At 50.7% G+C, this 15,735-nt stretch overlaps 1 protein-coding gene across 1 annotated transcript in view; it reads left to right on the top strand.

Moving 5' to 3' along the window:
- DENND2A (DENN domain containing 2A) overlaps positions 1–14,020 on the top strand; it is an 86,157-nt gene extending 72,137 nt beyond the window's left edge. Inside the window, 6 exon segments of the mRNA XM_006145049.3 lie at positions 2,903–3,080; positions 3,885–3,926; positions 6,610–6,727; positions 7,420–7,665; positions 10,509–10,595; positions 12,034–14,020. Of these exon segments, the coding sequence (XP_006145111.2) occupies positions 2,903–3,080; positions 3,885–3,926; positions 6,610–6,727; positions 7,420–7,665; positions 10,509–10,595; positions 12,034–12,065 (703 nt within the window). The 3' untranslated portion in view covers positions 12,066–14,020.
- Positions 14,021–15,735: the final 1,715 nt, after the last annotated feature.

Raw genomic sequence — 15,735 nt, 5'->3', positions numbered from 1 at the left:
GTCCCAGACCTGACAGCTTACTTTCTAACTCCCCCCCTGCCTCGTGAGTGCACATGACCTGTAACAAAATTTTAAAGATAATGATGATTGAGGTCCAGCAGGTGTCATGGTGGTTAAGGCTCTGGACACTCTCACTTGGCCGACCACGGTTCCAGTCCTGGACCTGGTAGCTTGCTTTCCTTCTCTCTTTGTGTCTCTCTCTGGTCAAATTAAAATGAATGAATAAAATGAAATAATTTTTAAAAATAATTATGATCAATAAAATTAAATAACTCTTTAAAATAAAAAGTTCATGGAAGGGACTGGCAAGTGGCATGGTGGTTGTGATGCTGGACTCCCACGACCACGGTTCCAGTCCTGGACCTGGTAGCTTGCTTTCCTTCTCTCTTTGTGTCTCTCTCTGGTCAAATTAAAATGAATGAATAAAATGAAATAATTTTTAAAAATAATTATGATCAATAAAATTAAATAACTCTTTAAAATAAAAAGTTCATGGAAGGGACTGGCAAGTGGCATGGTGGTTGTGATGCTGGACTCCCACGTGGCTGACGGGGACTGGCAAGTGGCATGGTGGCCGTGATGCTGGACTCCCACGTGGCTGACCGTGGTTCAAGTTCAGACCTGGTAGCTCGCTTTCTCACTTGCCCTTTCTTTCTCTCTTTGTATCTCTCTGGTCAAATTAAAACAAAAAATAATAATAAATAAAGTTAAATATTTTTTTAAAGTTCATGGAAAACGTGTATTATGAAACAGACATGGCGGCCAGCAGGTAGCATGGAGGCTAAGGCACCGGATCCCACATGGCCACCACAGTTTGAGTCCCAGACCCGGTGACTTGAAACTCGGTGCCAGTCACACGTATGTACATGTCCAAATCCCAGGACGAGAATGGAGAAGGGATTGCAGAGTGGCCTTCCCCCCCGGGGGGGGGGTAATTCCTCATTTTCCGGGGGGGGGGTGATTTCTCACTTTCCTTCTCACTGTCTCTTGTCTCTCTGGTGAGTGCATATGCCCTATGCACTTAAAATAATAACATTTTTTTTTTAAAAAAGCATTAATTTTAAATACTTTGCACCAAAATTAATGTATACTTTTAGTTTTTGCTGTAGGGCGTGTGTGCTCTCCGGAGAAAGACAGAGAGAGAGCGGAGAGGGGGAGAAAGTGGGAAACCGTCCTTAGCAGGGATGACAGTGCTGCAGCCCCTTCTCCATTCTCCTCTTGGGATTTTAGGCACGCACACATTTGTGCCCAGTGTATTTATTTTATTGAACTCTAATTAATTAATTAATTTACTGTTTTAACTTGACCAGAAAGGAACAGAGTGAGAGAAAGAGCGAGGGAAAGTGAGAAAGCAAGCTTCTAGGTCCAGGACTTGAACCTTGGTCAGCCTTGTGGGAGTCCAACGCCCTTAACCACCACACCACCTGCTGGCTCCCATGCCCGGTGTACTTTTTAAGCTGCCAGGTCCGGGATTTGAACTGCGCAGTCAGCCATGTGGAATCCAGCCACCTTAACCATAATGCCACCTGTCAGCCTTAAAGTCATATTTTAATTCTATTTTTACACAAATTTTTTGAGGTCCTCTTGTAGCTTAATAGAACTGATACTCAAAATGCTAACTTTGTGTCATTCACTCATTCATTCAACAAACAGCATGAATCCAGGCAGTGTACAAAGCATGTGGAAACTGACAGTAATGCTGGGTGCTTATCATTAAAAGGCTACATTATGATCATTATTCTTTTTTTTTTTTTGAGAGAGAGAGAGAGAGATTTGTGCTTTAGGGCACTTGTGCTCACCGGAGAGACAGAGACAAAAAGTGGAAAATTACCCCCTGAGGGGGCGTTGGCACGCTATAATCCCTTCTCCATTCTCCTCTTGGGATTTTGGGCATGCATGCACATGCACCTGGCATGAGTTTTAAGCCACTGGGCATGGGACTCGAACCATGGCCAGCTATGTAGAAGTCCAGCAATGTAACCATCACACCATCTACTGGTCTCTACGATCATTATTCTTTAAGAGATCAATACTTCTCCCAGCGTTGTTTTTGTTTGGTTTTGTTTTTTACGTTTTGGTGCATAAAAAGGTTAGCACTCAGTCACTTTGCTATCATCCTCTGACCAGAATTTGGGGAAAGGGTGTGCATGAGTTCCACATTTACAAAAGGAACCCATTTGTCACTGACTGCCGTCATTGGCATGTGAATACCAAAGGCGGTATCCTCCCTTTCGCTGCTGGTACCCAGATATTCATGCTTAGTGGAGAGAATGTTTGGAATAGAACAAAGACAATGGGATAGTGTTTAAATATAAAGCATCTTGGGCCAGCCGGGTGGCATGGTGGTTAAGTCAGCTGATCCCACATAGTGGCTACGCAGTTCAAGTCTTGGACCTGGCAGGTTGAAAATCACTCTGTGCATGTGTGTGTGCAAATTCCGAAGAGGAGAATCGAGAAGAAGGGATTGCAGTGTGGCCATCACCCCTGGGGTGCTTTCTCAGTTTCCTCCTTTCCTCACTCTCTCCAGCAAGCACACGCACTCTACAGCAAACTAATGATACACATATAATTTATTTGCACATTAATTTATATATGTGGTATATATATTATATAAGTATGAGCAAATAGGCTTTCATTTTTGTGGTTTTGTTTCCGTTGGGGAAGGGGTGGGGAACGGGGGTGCACGTGTGATGTAGTTGAAACCTGAGAGGGTGTAGCTCACTGTGTGCACATTCCCCAGGGCATTGAATTAGTCGCTGTGGCATAGGCTGAGTGCCTGGGGTGACACGGACCCAACCAGGACAGCCCGCTGCCTTTTCTAACCCACACTCCTGGGGTCCCGCCTCCCCTCAGTCTCTGCCCTCGCTGATCCGCTCCTTCCCCTCGCCCCCTCTGCCTGCAGCACCCTGTCCAAGTGCTGCCACGCGACGGTGGCCCTCATCTACCCCTTCACCTGGCAGCACACCTACATCCCCGTGCTGCCGCCCGCCATGGTGGACATCGTGTGCTCGCCCACCCCCTTCCTCATCGGGCTGCTGTCCAGCTCGCTGCCGCTGCTCAGGGAGCTGCCGTTGGAGGAGGTAAGAGTCCCTGCCTCCCTGCCTCCCTGCCGTGGGGTGCAGAGCAGCGGGGAAGGCTGGCTCACCTCCGTCAGCAGTGGGAGCCCTGCTTCGAGCCAGTGGTGCCAGGAGAGCAGGACACCCGGCTGCATCTGAGAGGGTCCTCCTGGGGCCCCTTGGGAGCTGCAAGCATGTGAAATGACTCACCCATCCAGGGCAGCGGTGGTCCTTAGCCAGTATCAGCCCTTGTAAGCCCTCTGTAGCCTTCTCCCTTCCCACTGCCCCGCCCCAAGGGAGGACAGCTGGGAAGGAGCTGCGAGGACTGGGCTCCGTGTCTGCACACCTCAGTGCTGGCAAGGACTGTGTGCCTACAGAGGGCCTTCTCGTGGCAAGGAAGGAGACAACCCCAGGTGTCGGCGGTGGTCAAGTACTGGCTTTCACTGCAGCATCCAAGGGGGCAGTCCCATGGGGCATTTGGGTGGATGCGATGAGTCCAGCAGGATGGGAACAGTGGGGTTGCCCAGTGTCTTTGCCTCCTCCCGCAGTCCGAGACGCTCTGCCTCACCGCAGCACAGGGCCCACTTCAGCTGCAGCGCACATGCCCAGGCCTGCGGGCTCGGTGCTGAAAGCGTGCGCCTCGGGAAGCCCCTGCCCCAGTCTCCACGCTTCCTCATCTGCGGCTATGGTGGCAGTGTCAGGAAACCACAAGTGCCCCCCTCATACCCACCCCAGCCGCCTCCCAGGGCCCAAGAAGGAAGGTTAAGCACCCCTCTCGGTCTCAAAAGCCCCAGTGGCAATAACAGTCCCTTTCCTCTCGTCTTGCAGGTCCTTGTGGTCGACCTCGTCAACAGCCGGTTCCTCAGACAGGTGAGGAGGAAGGCCGGGTTCAACCCACTGCGGCCTTCGTTTTCACCTCTGTGATGTTTGGGGCTCAGCTTTCCAGCACTTGGTAGGCCTGGGTCTGCCAAACAGGCTGGTGGCGTTGGGTGACCCCGGCCCAGGGCTGGCCTGAGGATAAGGCAGAAGGGGAGTTTTGGCAAAGAACTGATTTCCCATGGTCTGACACAAAAGGGATTTCTAGTTTCTTTTCTTTTTTAAAAGTTCATTTATCAGTTCCATGGGTGAGAAAAACATAGAGAAAGCGAAAGAGAGGCAGCCCCCGGCTCAGCCAGCTCTGGACCACGGGCAGCGCATGCCTTTGCCTTCCCACGGTCAGCCTTGCAGGGCGTCGCCTCCCACTGCTGTACTCCTGGCCCCACAAAAAGGTTTTCTAAAACTTGGGAGTTTTGTGTAGCTTATAACTAAAAGCTCTTATCTTTTCTTAAGAATAATTTTATTTAACTTTATTTATTCACTACCTGCTGGTCCCAAAGCTTTTATCTTTTTCAATATACTTTTAAAGACTATTTGAGGGAAACAGGTGGCATGGTGATTAAAGCGCTGGACTCCCACGTGCTCGACCATGGTCTGAGTCCCAGGCCCAGTGGCTTGAAACTCACACCAGGCACAGGTATATGTGTACCCAAAATCCGGAGAGGAAAATGAAGGAGAAAAGATTGTGGCGTGGCCATCCCTCACCTCCCCGCCGGGGCGGGAGGGGGGGTTTCACCTTCTGTCTCTGGCGAGTGCACACACCCTATAAACAAAAATCTCTCCAAAAAAAGAAGGAAAAAGAATATTTGATAACAAAGTTTATGATATAAGATTAAGTGGAAAAAAATCAGGCCACAAAATTATATACATTATTTTGTTGATTTTACTTTTTGTAAGGGAAGACAGGCCCAGCCTTAGTGGCACAGATGGTAACATGCTGAACTGTGGTGCTGGAAGTCACGTGGCCGACAGCAGGTTTGGATCCCAAGTCAACGTGAAAATACTCCAAGGTGCTGTTGAGCTGGAGAGCTGGGGGAAGGAGATCATGGAATGATGAGACCCTGCTGAGGACGCGTTTCTCAATCTGTCGTTCATGCACATGTGCACACACTTCTTTCATAAACAAAACATAGATGAACTTTAAAAAACAGAGAAAAAGAAAAATATATATATTTATCCCTCTCATAAAGAAGGACGGAAAAACTCAGCAAAACCTTAGGGCCGGTTGTCTTGGAGAGGAAGACTGACAGAGGACAGGTTATGAGTGCATTTAAACTGCTTTAATACTTCCATGGGGTTGTTTTTCCCCCTTAAGGTTTTGCGATAGGATACACACACTTGGCAGAGAGAGACAGAGAGGGAAAGTGGGAAATCACTCCCCAGGGGGAATGGCCATGCCACAGTCCCTTCTCCAGTCTCCTCTTGGGATTTTGGCAGGCACAACACACGCCATGAACATGCACTTGGCATGATTTTCAAGCCACCAGGTCTGGGCTCAAACCACAGTCAGCAATGTGGGAGTCCAGAGCCTTAACCACCACGCAACCTAGTGGCCCCAAACTTTCATGTACTTTTTATAATGATCGTAAGTTACTTTTATTATCAGAGACAGTAATACACACATACTTTCTGTTTATCATTAGGCAGAGGGGCTAACTCCTATCAGATCTCGCAGAGAGTAGTGACAGGAGGTTTGCTGGCATCCCAGTGGATTGCTTCTGCATCCGAGTTGCCATGGCGCCCGAAAGTTCAGTGGTGTTAAGGCTGGTTTCCATTACTTTCACTTCCCAACGGCCCACAGAGTAGAACCTTCCTAAGGCTCTCTAGCCCCAAAGCCCAGACAGTAGAGCCAGCTTGGGATCATCATGGTCATCTGTCATGGCCTAAGTCCCCAGTTAGTCCAGGCTGTTGTAACGGGACATGGGGGGTTGGGGGACAGCAGAAAAATCTATTCAGTATTCACTAAATGCCAAACGTCCATGAGATAATTGTATTGCATATAATCTTCACAATGAGGTTGGATATTGATTGGTGGCCCATGGGGAAACTAAGGCTCACACGCCTTATAAAATTAGAATGGATGAGACCAGCAGTTAGCATAGTGGCTATGTCGCTGGACTCCCATGTAGTCAACCACGGTTCGCGTCCCGGACCCAGTGGCTTAAAACTCACGCTGGGCGCGTGTACGTGCGTGCCCAAGATCCCAAGTGGAGAACAGAGGAGAAGAGATTGCGGCATGGCCATCCCCCCTGGGGCTCTGTCTCTCTCTGTCTGGCAAGTGCAAGCGCCCTATAGCAAAAAAAAAAAAAAACAATTAGAATGGAGATCCAAACCTTGGGGCTGGTGGGTGGCAACATGGTTGAGGCGCTGGACTCCCACATAGCTGTGGTTTGAGTCCCCAGCCTGTCAGCTTACTATCTCACTTTCCCTCTCTCTCTCTCTCTCTCTCTCTCTCTCTGTGTGAGTGTACCTGGTGAAATTTAAAAAATAAGAATGATGATGATAATGAATAAAATTAAATAAAATCATTCTTAAAAGAAAAAAAAAGATTCAAACCTCAGGCCATTGGCTCTAAATCATGTTCCCTCCACGAAACTGGGAATTAAGCAGGCCAGTCCTCTGGCATGTCCTGTAGGTCAGGTGCAGCCCTGTCCCACCTACTGCCTCTGTTTTACAGATGGAGGATGAGGATTCCATCCTGCCCCGGAAGCTTCAGATAGCCCTGGAACACATCCTGGAACAGAGGAATGACCTGGCTTGTGACCACGATGAAGGCCCTCTGGACTGCAAGCACAGTCAGTGCCCGCCACCTCCCAGGCTGCATCTCCCTGCCCACCCTCAGGGTCAGGAGCGTGTGCACAGTGGCTGGCCATTCCTCACGGCACAGGGCCACGTCAAAAAATGGGCAAGGATGGGACCAGCAGTTAGCGTAATGGCTATGTCACTGGACTCCCATGTAGTCGACCGTGGTTCGCGTCCTGGACCCGGTGACTTAAAACTCACGCTGGGTGCATGTGCGTGAGTGCCCAAGATCCAGAGCAGAGAATGGAGGAGAAGGGATTGTGGCGTGGCCATCCCCCCTGGGGGGTGACTTCTTGTTTTCTACCTCTCTGTCTCTCTCTGTCTGTCTGGTGAGCGTGTGCACCCTATAGCGAAAACCTCTCCAAAAAAAAAAAAAAGAAGAAAGAAAAAGAAAAGAAAATAAGAAAATGGGCAAGGGTGACATACGAGGAGAAGCTGGAGTTCCTTTGTCTGCATTCTGTTCTATGATAAATTGTGGGAAATTTCCACATCCCCCATTATGACCCTAAAATAGCTATTTAAGGAGAAAGAGAAATGACTTACTAATGCAGGGTGGTCTTTTTCCTGAATAACCAGTTTGCCATCAGGGGAAGTGGCAGTCACTTTGATTACTACCTGGCTTGTCCCGCCCTGGCTCAGTTGTCAGTCCTCACCTTTCCTGGCCTCCCCCCCCCCCCCCCCCCCCGCCCTGAGTCCAGTCAGCTGAACGATGTGGTGTCTGAGGCCTTCGTCCGCTTCTTTGTGGAGATTGTGGGCCACTACTCCTTGTTCCTGACATCAGGCGAACGCGAGGAGAGGACCCTGCAGCGAGAGGCCTTCCGCAAAGCTGTCTCCTCCAAGAGTCTCCGTCGCTTCCTGGAGGTCTTCATGGAAACCCAGATGTTCCGGGGCTTCATCCAGGAGCGGGAGCTACGCCGGCAGGATGCCAAGGGTTAGGGGGTCTTCCATGTTGGGCTGAGTAAGCTGTAGATGCCAGCATCACAAGTAGCCAGTGGGCAGGAGGAAGGCCTCCGGGTCAGGGCACAAGGAGAACAGTGCCCCGCCTCCCTGGAGAGCTGCAGTGTGCCACATCTGAGCTGGTGACAACAGCCCCTCCCCTGGCTTCTTTCCTCTCTCCCAGCCTCTGCCAGGACCACATTCCAGTGTCTGTGCTAAGGCTCCTTATGTTCCATCCTTTCCAACTTAATGAAACTCTCAGGAACGCTCTTTCCTTTCTCTCTCTGTTGCCTCTTCTCTTCCTCAGGCTGCTCTGCTTTTCCTCTGGCCCCCCTTCCACAGATTGCATGCCCAGAGGGCAAGGTGGGTTTGCTGTTGTGCTGCTGACAAATACCTAAGAGACTGGGTGAGTTATGAAAAAGAGAGGAATATATATGTATATATTTAAACACAGAGGTTTATTTGACTCACAATCCAGCTGGAACATCTGAAGGCACGGGGCTGGCATCTGGCCAGCCTCCATCACAGTATGGCCGACAGAAGCAGAGGCCAGAAGGCGCCTGCAGAGAGAGGCCTGGGGCAGCCACCTTCCTTTTATCAAGACCCTTTCAAGAGAGAACCAATCCCTTCTCCCTGGGTCGTGCAGATAGCATTAACCCATTCATTTGAACAATGCCTTCATGATCCAGTCTCTGCCCACTAGACCTCAGCCATTATGGGTCTCACCACCTCTCCAACGCCATTATGCTGGGGACCAGATTCCTAAATGTAAACTCTGGGGGTCACACCATTATCCGAACCATAGCAGGGAGGAAGGGAGTGGCCAGAGCACCCTTCCCCTGTGTAAGCACCTGCCTGCACGGGTGCAGGGGGCAGGGAGCAGAGTGGTGTCCCCCGGACCTGCAAGCTCCCAATTCCTTCCACACCCTCTGCTCACTGTTCTCTGAGCTCTTCTTTGCTCTCCTGCCACCGCTCTGTCTGTCTGCCTAGACTCCAACATACCTCCAGGGATGGGGGAAGGGAGAGGACTGAGAAGAGAGGAGAGAGACGTCACTTTGGTCTCTTTCTAACATCATCCTAAGCCCTTTTGGAAATCTGAAATCAGAAATGTTGGAAAAGTGTGTTACTGACGAGAGTTAAGGCTGTGCTGGGGAATGGGACTTGCCACTGAGGAGGGCTGTACGGACACCTGGAGGGAGGTTCAGCTGAGCACCTGGCCCCGCCTCGGGGCCATGAACTGCGTCTGAGTTACCCAAAGCCCGACACTCCAGAGCACCCTGCAAAATAAGGACAGAGCGTGCCATAGTTCAGGTGACTCTGATAAAGGGTACCTGAGGGGACCCAGGAAGGCTACACCTGGTGAAAGGATTCTTTCTAGTACATCTGCTGGGCCCAGTTAAAAATTTGTTTACAGGGGCCGGCAGGTGGCATGGTAGTTAAGGCGCTGGCAGTTATGGTTCGAGTCCCAGACCTGGCAGCTTGCTTTCTCACTTTCCCTTTCTCTCTCTCTCTCTGGTCAAATTAAGAAATAATAGTAATAAATAATTCTTTACAAATACGTTTACCAGGGGCCAGACGTGGTGTAGCATTAGCACAAGGCCCTGTGATACAGAGGTTCCAGGTTCAGGTCCCCAGGCCTCCTTGTGCATGCCAGGCGCACACATGCATGTCTGTGATCAAGGCTGGCTGAGGCCAGGAATAGATCACAGTACGAGGACCGTGTTGGGGGAACCTCTCTCTCTCTGTTTCATGTAAGATATAAAACTGTTAAAAAATGTGTCTGGGGCCAGCAGGTGGTGTGGTGGTTAAGGCACTGGATTCCCCATGGCTGACTGCATAGCTCAAGTCCTGGACGCAGCATCTCGAATAACATCTGGGTGTATGCGTGTGTGCCCGGGATCCAGAGAGGAACATGGAAGAGAAGGGATTGTGGCATGCCATCTCCCCCAGGGGTTTATTTCTCACTTTCCCTCTCTCTGTCTCTGTCTCTCTGGCCAGCACACAGACTCCATAGCAAAAAAACCTAAAAAATAAAAACAAAAATCTGTTTACCGATCAATGTTTGATAAGAGACATGGGAGACATAAAAGCTTAGAAGCAGCATGGAAGGAGTCCTCTATTGACGCAGGAATGTGGGGGCAAGGGGTGATCAGGGCCATACTCGCAGTGACACGGGTTCTGTCCCACGCGCAGGAAGAATTAGAGTCACAGACGCAGAGAGTAGGTACGAAGCGGGGAGTCTATTAGCAAAGCTGGGAATTTATTAACAAAGCAGGGAGTTTATTTAAGGAGAGGGAAGGAAAAACAGAGCTCCCAAGAAGGGAGGGGTCCCAGAAAATGGGTTGCCTGGAAGGAGCCCTCTGTCCCAGCAGATCAGTCAGAGATGAAAACAGTGCCAAGGGCTCAGACCCAGGGGGTTGGAGCTGAGGGGACTCTGGAGGTGGCCTGGCCAGAGACTTCCGAGTTCACAGATGCTGTCTGAGGAAACTAAGCCTCAGCCAGAGTCCTGTACCGGAGAATGTGGGAGCCCTCTGGAGCCAAGACCGGGTTCAGCCTCAAAACCACATACTTGGCACCATGTAGGCGCTTGGAAGGTGTGTGTGGACTAAAAACAGGATTTCACGTATGAGCTAGCTTTACGGCTTTCCCGAGACAGTTACCGCACAAGGTTGGGCATTTATAAGGGTCATATAACGCCCATAAACCTTGAGATTCAGAGTCTGTTTATAGGAGTGGCTGTCGTAGGAGCAAAGGCTTCTCGCGGTGCTAGTGAGGAAATGGCTGTGTTTAGGGGAGCGGAGTCAAGGAACTAAAACCGCTGGGATTTCTTGTCAACAGGTCTGTTTGAGGTTCGCGCCCAAGAGTATCTGGAAACACTCCCCAGTGGAGAGCATAGCGGCGTTAACAGGTTCCTGAAGGGATTAGGTAAGGCCCGCTTCTCCATCCTCATCCCCACACTGCCCTTCGTGGAGTCTTGGCCAGTTCCCTCCAGGGCACCCAAGGCATGAGATGCTGGATCCCCATGACAAGGTTCAAGTCCTGAGCCTCCCCCCACCCACCCATAGGGTACTTCCAGCAGAGCATGAAGCCTGCACTGTCAGGCCTGTACTGAAACCTCCAATTCTGATCTATCCCCAGGGAGGGAGTGAAGGATACCAGTCAGCCCTGAGCTGCTCTATCCGGCCACAGGGCTAGCTTGCTGTCTTTTTTTACTACTAGGGAACTATAAAAGGTTCTTGAAAAAATGGAATTAAAGTATGAGTGTACAGGCTGGCAGGTGGCACGGTGGTTAAGGTGCTGGACTTCCACATGACCAACCACAGTTTGAGTCTCATGCAAGGCACAAGTACGTGCATGCCCAAAATCTTGAGAGGAGAATGGAGAAGGGATTGCAGCGTGGCCAGACTTTCTGGGAACTGAGCTTAGGCAGCATGACTGGATCAAAGAAGGGCCTTCGCCAATAAAGGCTTGGACTGGCCTCCAGGTTCCTGGAAAGCAGAGCGGAGGGAGCGTGAGGAGGGCTGGCTCTGTAGCAGCGGGAATGCACTGTGCAAGAGACCAGATACCACATGCAGCTGCAGATCGAATCCCCAGCCCGGTCAGCCTGAAATGTGGTGGACTTGGGCACAAATACCCAAAATCCACTGGGGTGCAGAACTGGAGGAAGGGGCTTACCATGTGAACAAGCTTTGGAGGGTGTTTGTCTCTCTCTTCTTCTCTCTCTTTCTCTCTCTCTCTCTCATGTGCATCATGAATAGGGAGAAAATAAGTTCGGGATGGGGTGAGGAAAGAGGTGTAAGGTCTGCAGTTTAATCAGTCAAAAGGTCCTTAGCGGAGAGCTGGCTCTATTGGCCTGGTGGTTAAAGCAACTGGATCCCACGTGGTCCACTGAGTGTTCAAGTCCTGGACCCAGCAGCTTGAGAAACACGGGGCATGCTTGTAGGGCATGTGTGGTACCCACACTCTCACAAGGAGGGAGAAATGGAAGATTGCAGCATGGCCATCCCCCATGGGGTGCTTTCTACTCTTCTCTGGTGAGGACAGGGGAGCAGGGGAGCAGGGGAGCAGGCCCTGGTAAGCAGGGGCGCTGCTCTTGGGAGAAGTCCTCCTGCCCACCCCTGGCTGGGAGCTCCCTCAGGCTGAATTGGTCTTCCTCTCCAGCTCTGACAGTCTTCCTGCAAATCCCCAAGTCTGAGGAAGAGCCCCCTCATTAGGGCAAGAGCAGGTGTCTGAGCGACTCTAGAAAGGGTGGGCCCCCTTCCACCTCTCCCCCTTTCATCCCTCACGACATCTGGGATGAAAAGGCCAAGATTTCTCTCTCTCCCTGTCTGCCTGGTGAAATGTTCTCACTTTCCCTTTTTAGGCAATAAGATGAAGTTTCTCCACAAGAAATAACGCTTGGTCAGCCTCAAGAGAAAGCGTCCTCTGAGTGTGACCCCATGTTTGAGAGACAGCTCCTGGGGCCTCTCTGCAGGCCAGGGCCTTTGCTGTCCCGGCTGCCAGCCCGGGCTGTCCCGAGGCCCAGGGCTCAGTGCTGCCCGAGGTGCAGCTTCTCCAGGACCTGCCTGGGAAGGGAGTGGGGACCTGGCCGGCCGCCCATATGCAGATGGATCATTTTGGTGGTTGGTTTTCGGATTTTGAGTTTTTTAATTTTAAATATTAAAAAAAGGGAAAGTGCTTGAGTTTCTTTTTATTACGGCAGAGCTAAGAAACCTGCCCTGCCCCACACCATCTTCCCTGGCTCACCCTGTCCAGCTGTGGACCCTGGAGCCAAGAGGAGTGGAGGAAATGGAGCCGCAACCAGAGACCAGGATGACCGAGGGCTCCTCTGGGCAGGACCAGGGACACGCGTGGGATCAGGGACGGGGAGGGCTGGGCGCCGGCACCGCCTGCTGACCTCGGTGCCCCCGGGTTCAGGCACAAATCCTCTGTGAACTGATGGGCCCTCCCTCCGGAATGGGGGCCAGGCGGAACCCCACCTTTAGAGGGCTGTGACTGCCCCATGAGCTGGTCAGTGACGCCACCCAGAGGCCAAGGCCGGGACTCCTATCTCCAGTGGACCTGACTCCGTGACCGCCGCAGGACCGCCCGAGCAGTCGTGGTGCAGAGGCACCAAGACAACTGTCCCCTAAGCTCTCTGAACCACACGGTTTGGGGCTCCTAAAGTTTATGAGGTGCCCAGGGCCCAGCCTGTGTCATCCAGGCCCACCCTTTGACACCCAGGGCCCACCCTCTGACCCACCTTGCAATACCCACGGCCCACCCACGGACACAGAAGGCCCTCCATGGACCCCATTCCCATTTAGTCTGTAAGCAATAGTCCCACCTCGTCCTGGAGTCCCAGGTCAGCACAAATGAAATCGCACGTGTGTGGGCTAAGTGTGAGGGACCTTTGATGGTGGTGGTGATGACACGAGGGAGGGCCGGAACCTTGGGGGCAGCGTCATCGAACTTGTGCCTCCAGAGAGGCAGGTTGCGTCCTCCAGACCAGAAGCAGGAAGGAAACAAGCCGTCCTGCGGGAGGCTGAGAGCCCTGCACAGTACCAGAAGGCCTCGGCAGCTCCTGGCCACCTCATGTGGATCTGCTGCCTGCAGACCCCACTGTTGGGGCCCCTCAGTGTCACCAGTAATCCTGCCTAGGGCAGAGAAGGAACATGCTCTAAGCCCAAGCGGCTGTGCTGCCTGGCTGAGGTCCTTCAGCCATAGGGAGCTGGGAGCAGGGGGGCTTGTGAGGAGAAGAGAAGAGAAGAAAACGAAGAGGAGGTTGGTCTCCCATTCTGTACTAGGGCTCCCTTACTCAGCTGATGTCATGGAACACCCCCTCCACCCCCCCACACACACGTTGTATCCAAGATTTGACATGTTTGTTTTCCGGGGAGAGGATCCAGAGAGGATCCAGTTTACACCAGATTCTCAATACTGTAGGGACCATGCTATGTATAAAACTAACCTGAGCAGGTGTGTATGGTTGGAGGTCTGGGGAAGCCTGGATGGGAATTGGAGAATGGAGGCTCAGGAATTTGTATCTAACAAGCGCCTCAAAATAGTTAACATGATTAATAAGTCTGCGTATTTTTATGTTGCCCAGAAATGATCACTTAATATTTTGGAATATACTTTCTTATCTAACTTATTTTATATTGTTTACTTAATACCTCCAAGTGAATAAATATCCATCTTTATCAGCATTTCTAACGTTTGCAATATTCTACTTAATGAATATACTAAAAGTTAGTTCGCCAATCTGCTACTCTTTTCTTTTTTTTTAATGCCAGAGGGTGTGTGTGTTCACCAGAGAGAAGGCGAGCACCCCTACTAGGACGCGGTCCTGCCACAGCCCTTTTCCTCCATCCTCCGTCCAATCAGGATCGGGGACACACATGCACACGCACCTGGTGTGTTTTCCAATCCACCAGGGCCAGGACTCAAACCATGGCCAGCCATGTGGGCTGTGATTGCCTCTGCGCAGGGCCTACCCACTGTGCTCCAGGCCCGGCCCTGGAGTGCAGTACCTTAACCACCATGCCACCTGCTGGCCCCGGGTATTTCCAAGTTTTAATATCAAAAAGAGCATTGAGAGGGCCAGCAGGAGGCATAGTGGTTAAAGCCACTGGATTCCCACATGGCCAACTGCAGTTCCAGTCCTGGATCTGGGGCTGGCTTTCTCACTTTCTCTCTCTGTCTCTCTCGCATCAAACTAAAAAATAATAATAATAAAATAATAAAAAATAAAGTTAAATAAAATAGTTCTTTAAAAAAATAAGCTTGTGAAAAGTTTCTTAGTACAGATAGCATGATTGCTCCCCTTTCAGTTTGGTTTTTGTTTGAAGTGAAACATACAGAAGAATGCACACAGAGGAGACAGACAGTGGCTCCGCAGAAAAACACTGCACTCTGCGAGGCAAGACCACATGAGAAGGTTCCCAGTTAAGAGTCCAGGGACCTGAGTACACTGGTCACGCACCTATCTATGACCCAGGGCTGGCTGAGGCTGGGGTGGATTGTGGCATCAGGACTTCTTTGGGAATGTGGTCTCTCAGTCGCTCCTGCTCATGGAATGAATAAATAAACAAAAATGCATGCATAGATTACGGGTATGTAGTTGTTCACGAACAACCACAGCCATGTAGCAGATCAACGAGTCATTATTAGAACCCTGGAAGCCCCCAGCCCCCGCCCATTTCTCCCATCCCACTCTGCATTAGAGGGGGCTTCAAAAAGTCCAGGCAGCTGCTTATTTCCGGTATCAACGAAGCCAGGAAAATATATTCTGTATGGGCCAGCAGGTGGTGTGGTGTTTAAGGCACTGGGCTCCCACATGGCTGGCCACAGTTTGAGAATCACACAAGGCACATGTGCATTCATGCCCAAAACCCCTGGAGGAAAAGAGGAGAGGCTGATTGCATAGTTGAGTCCTGGACCCAGTGGACTGAAAAGTACACCAGGCACTTAGGGGTGTCTGTGTGTGTGTGTGTGTGTGTGTGTGTGTGTGTGTACGCGCACACGCATGCACATATAAAATCCCAAATGAAGGGAAAAATAGAGAAGAGATTGCAGTGTGATCCTTATCTCTGCAGGGAGTGCTATTTCACTTTCTCTACATCATTCTCCAGTAAGCACACATACCCTCTATCAGCAAACTGTTTTTTCAGATTTTTGCCATAGGGTGCATGTGCTCACCAGAGACAGAGAAAGAGAAAATGAGAAATCACTCTTCAAGGGGGATGACCATGCCACAATCACTTCTCCATTCTCCTCTCCAGATTTTGGGCACTCGTGCCTGTGCCAGTGTGATTTTCAAGCTGATGGGTCCAGGACTCGAACTACGATCAACCATGAGGGAGCCCAGCTGCCTTAACCACCATGACACCTGCTGGCCCCAAAGCAGCAAACTTGAAAACAGGGAAACTATAAATGTCAAGGCCTCTAAACTTTTATCAAAGACACATCTTGCTGTAACTCTACCATTTACAATTGTCCATTTGATAAGACAAGTACAGTTGCTCTTATAAAAGAGGTTGAGCTGGCCAATGGCATGGTGGTTAAGGCACTGGACTCCTACATG

Source organism: Tupaia chinensis, unplaced genomic scaffold, assembly GCF_000334495.1.
Source record: "Tupaia chinensis unplaced genomic scaffold, TupChi_1.0 Scaffold000140_1, whole genome shotgun sequence".
Classification (NCBI taxonomy): domain Eukaryota; kingdom Metazoa; phylum Chordata; class Mammalia; order Scandentia; family Tupaiidae; genus Tupaia; species Tupaia belangeri.
This window is presented reverse-complemented; position numbering and strand designations above follow the sequence as displayed.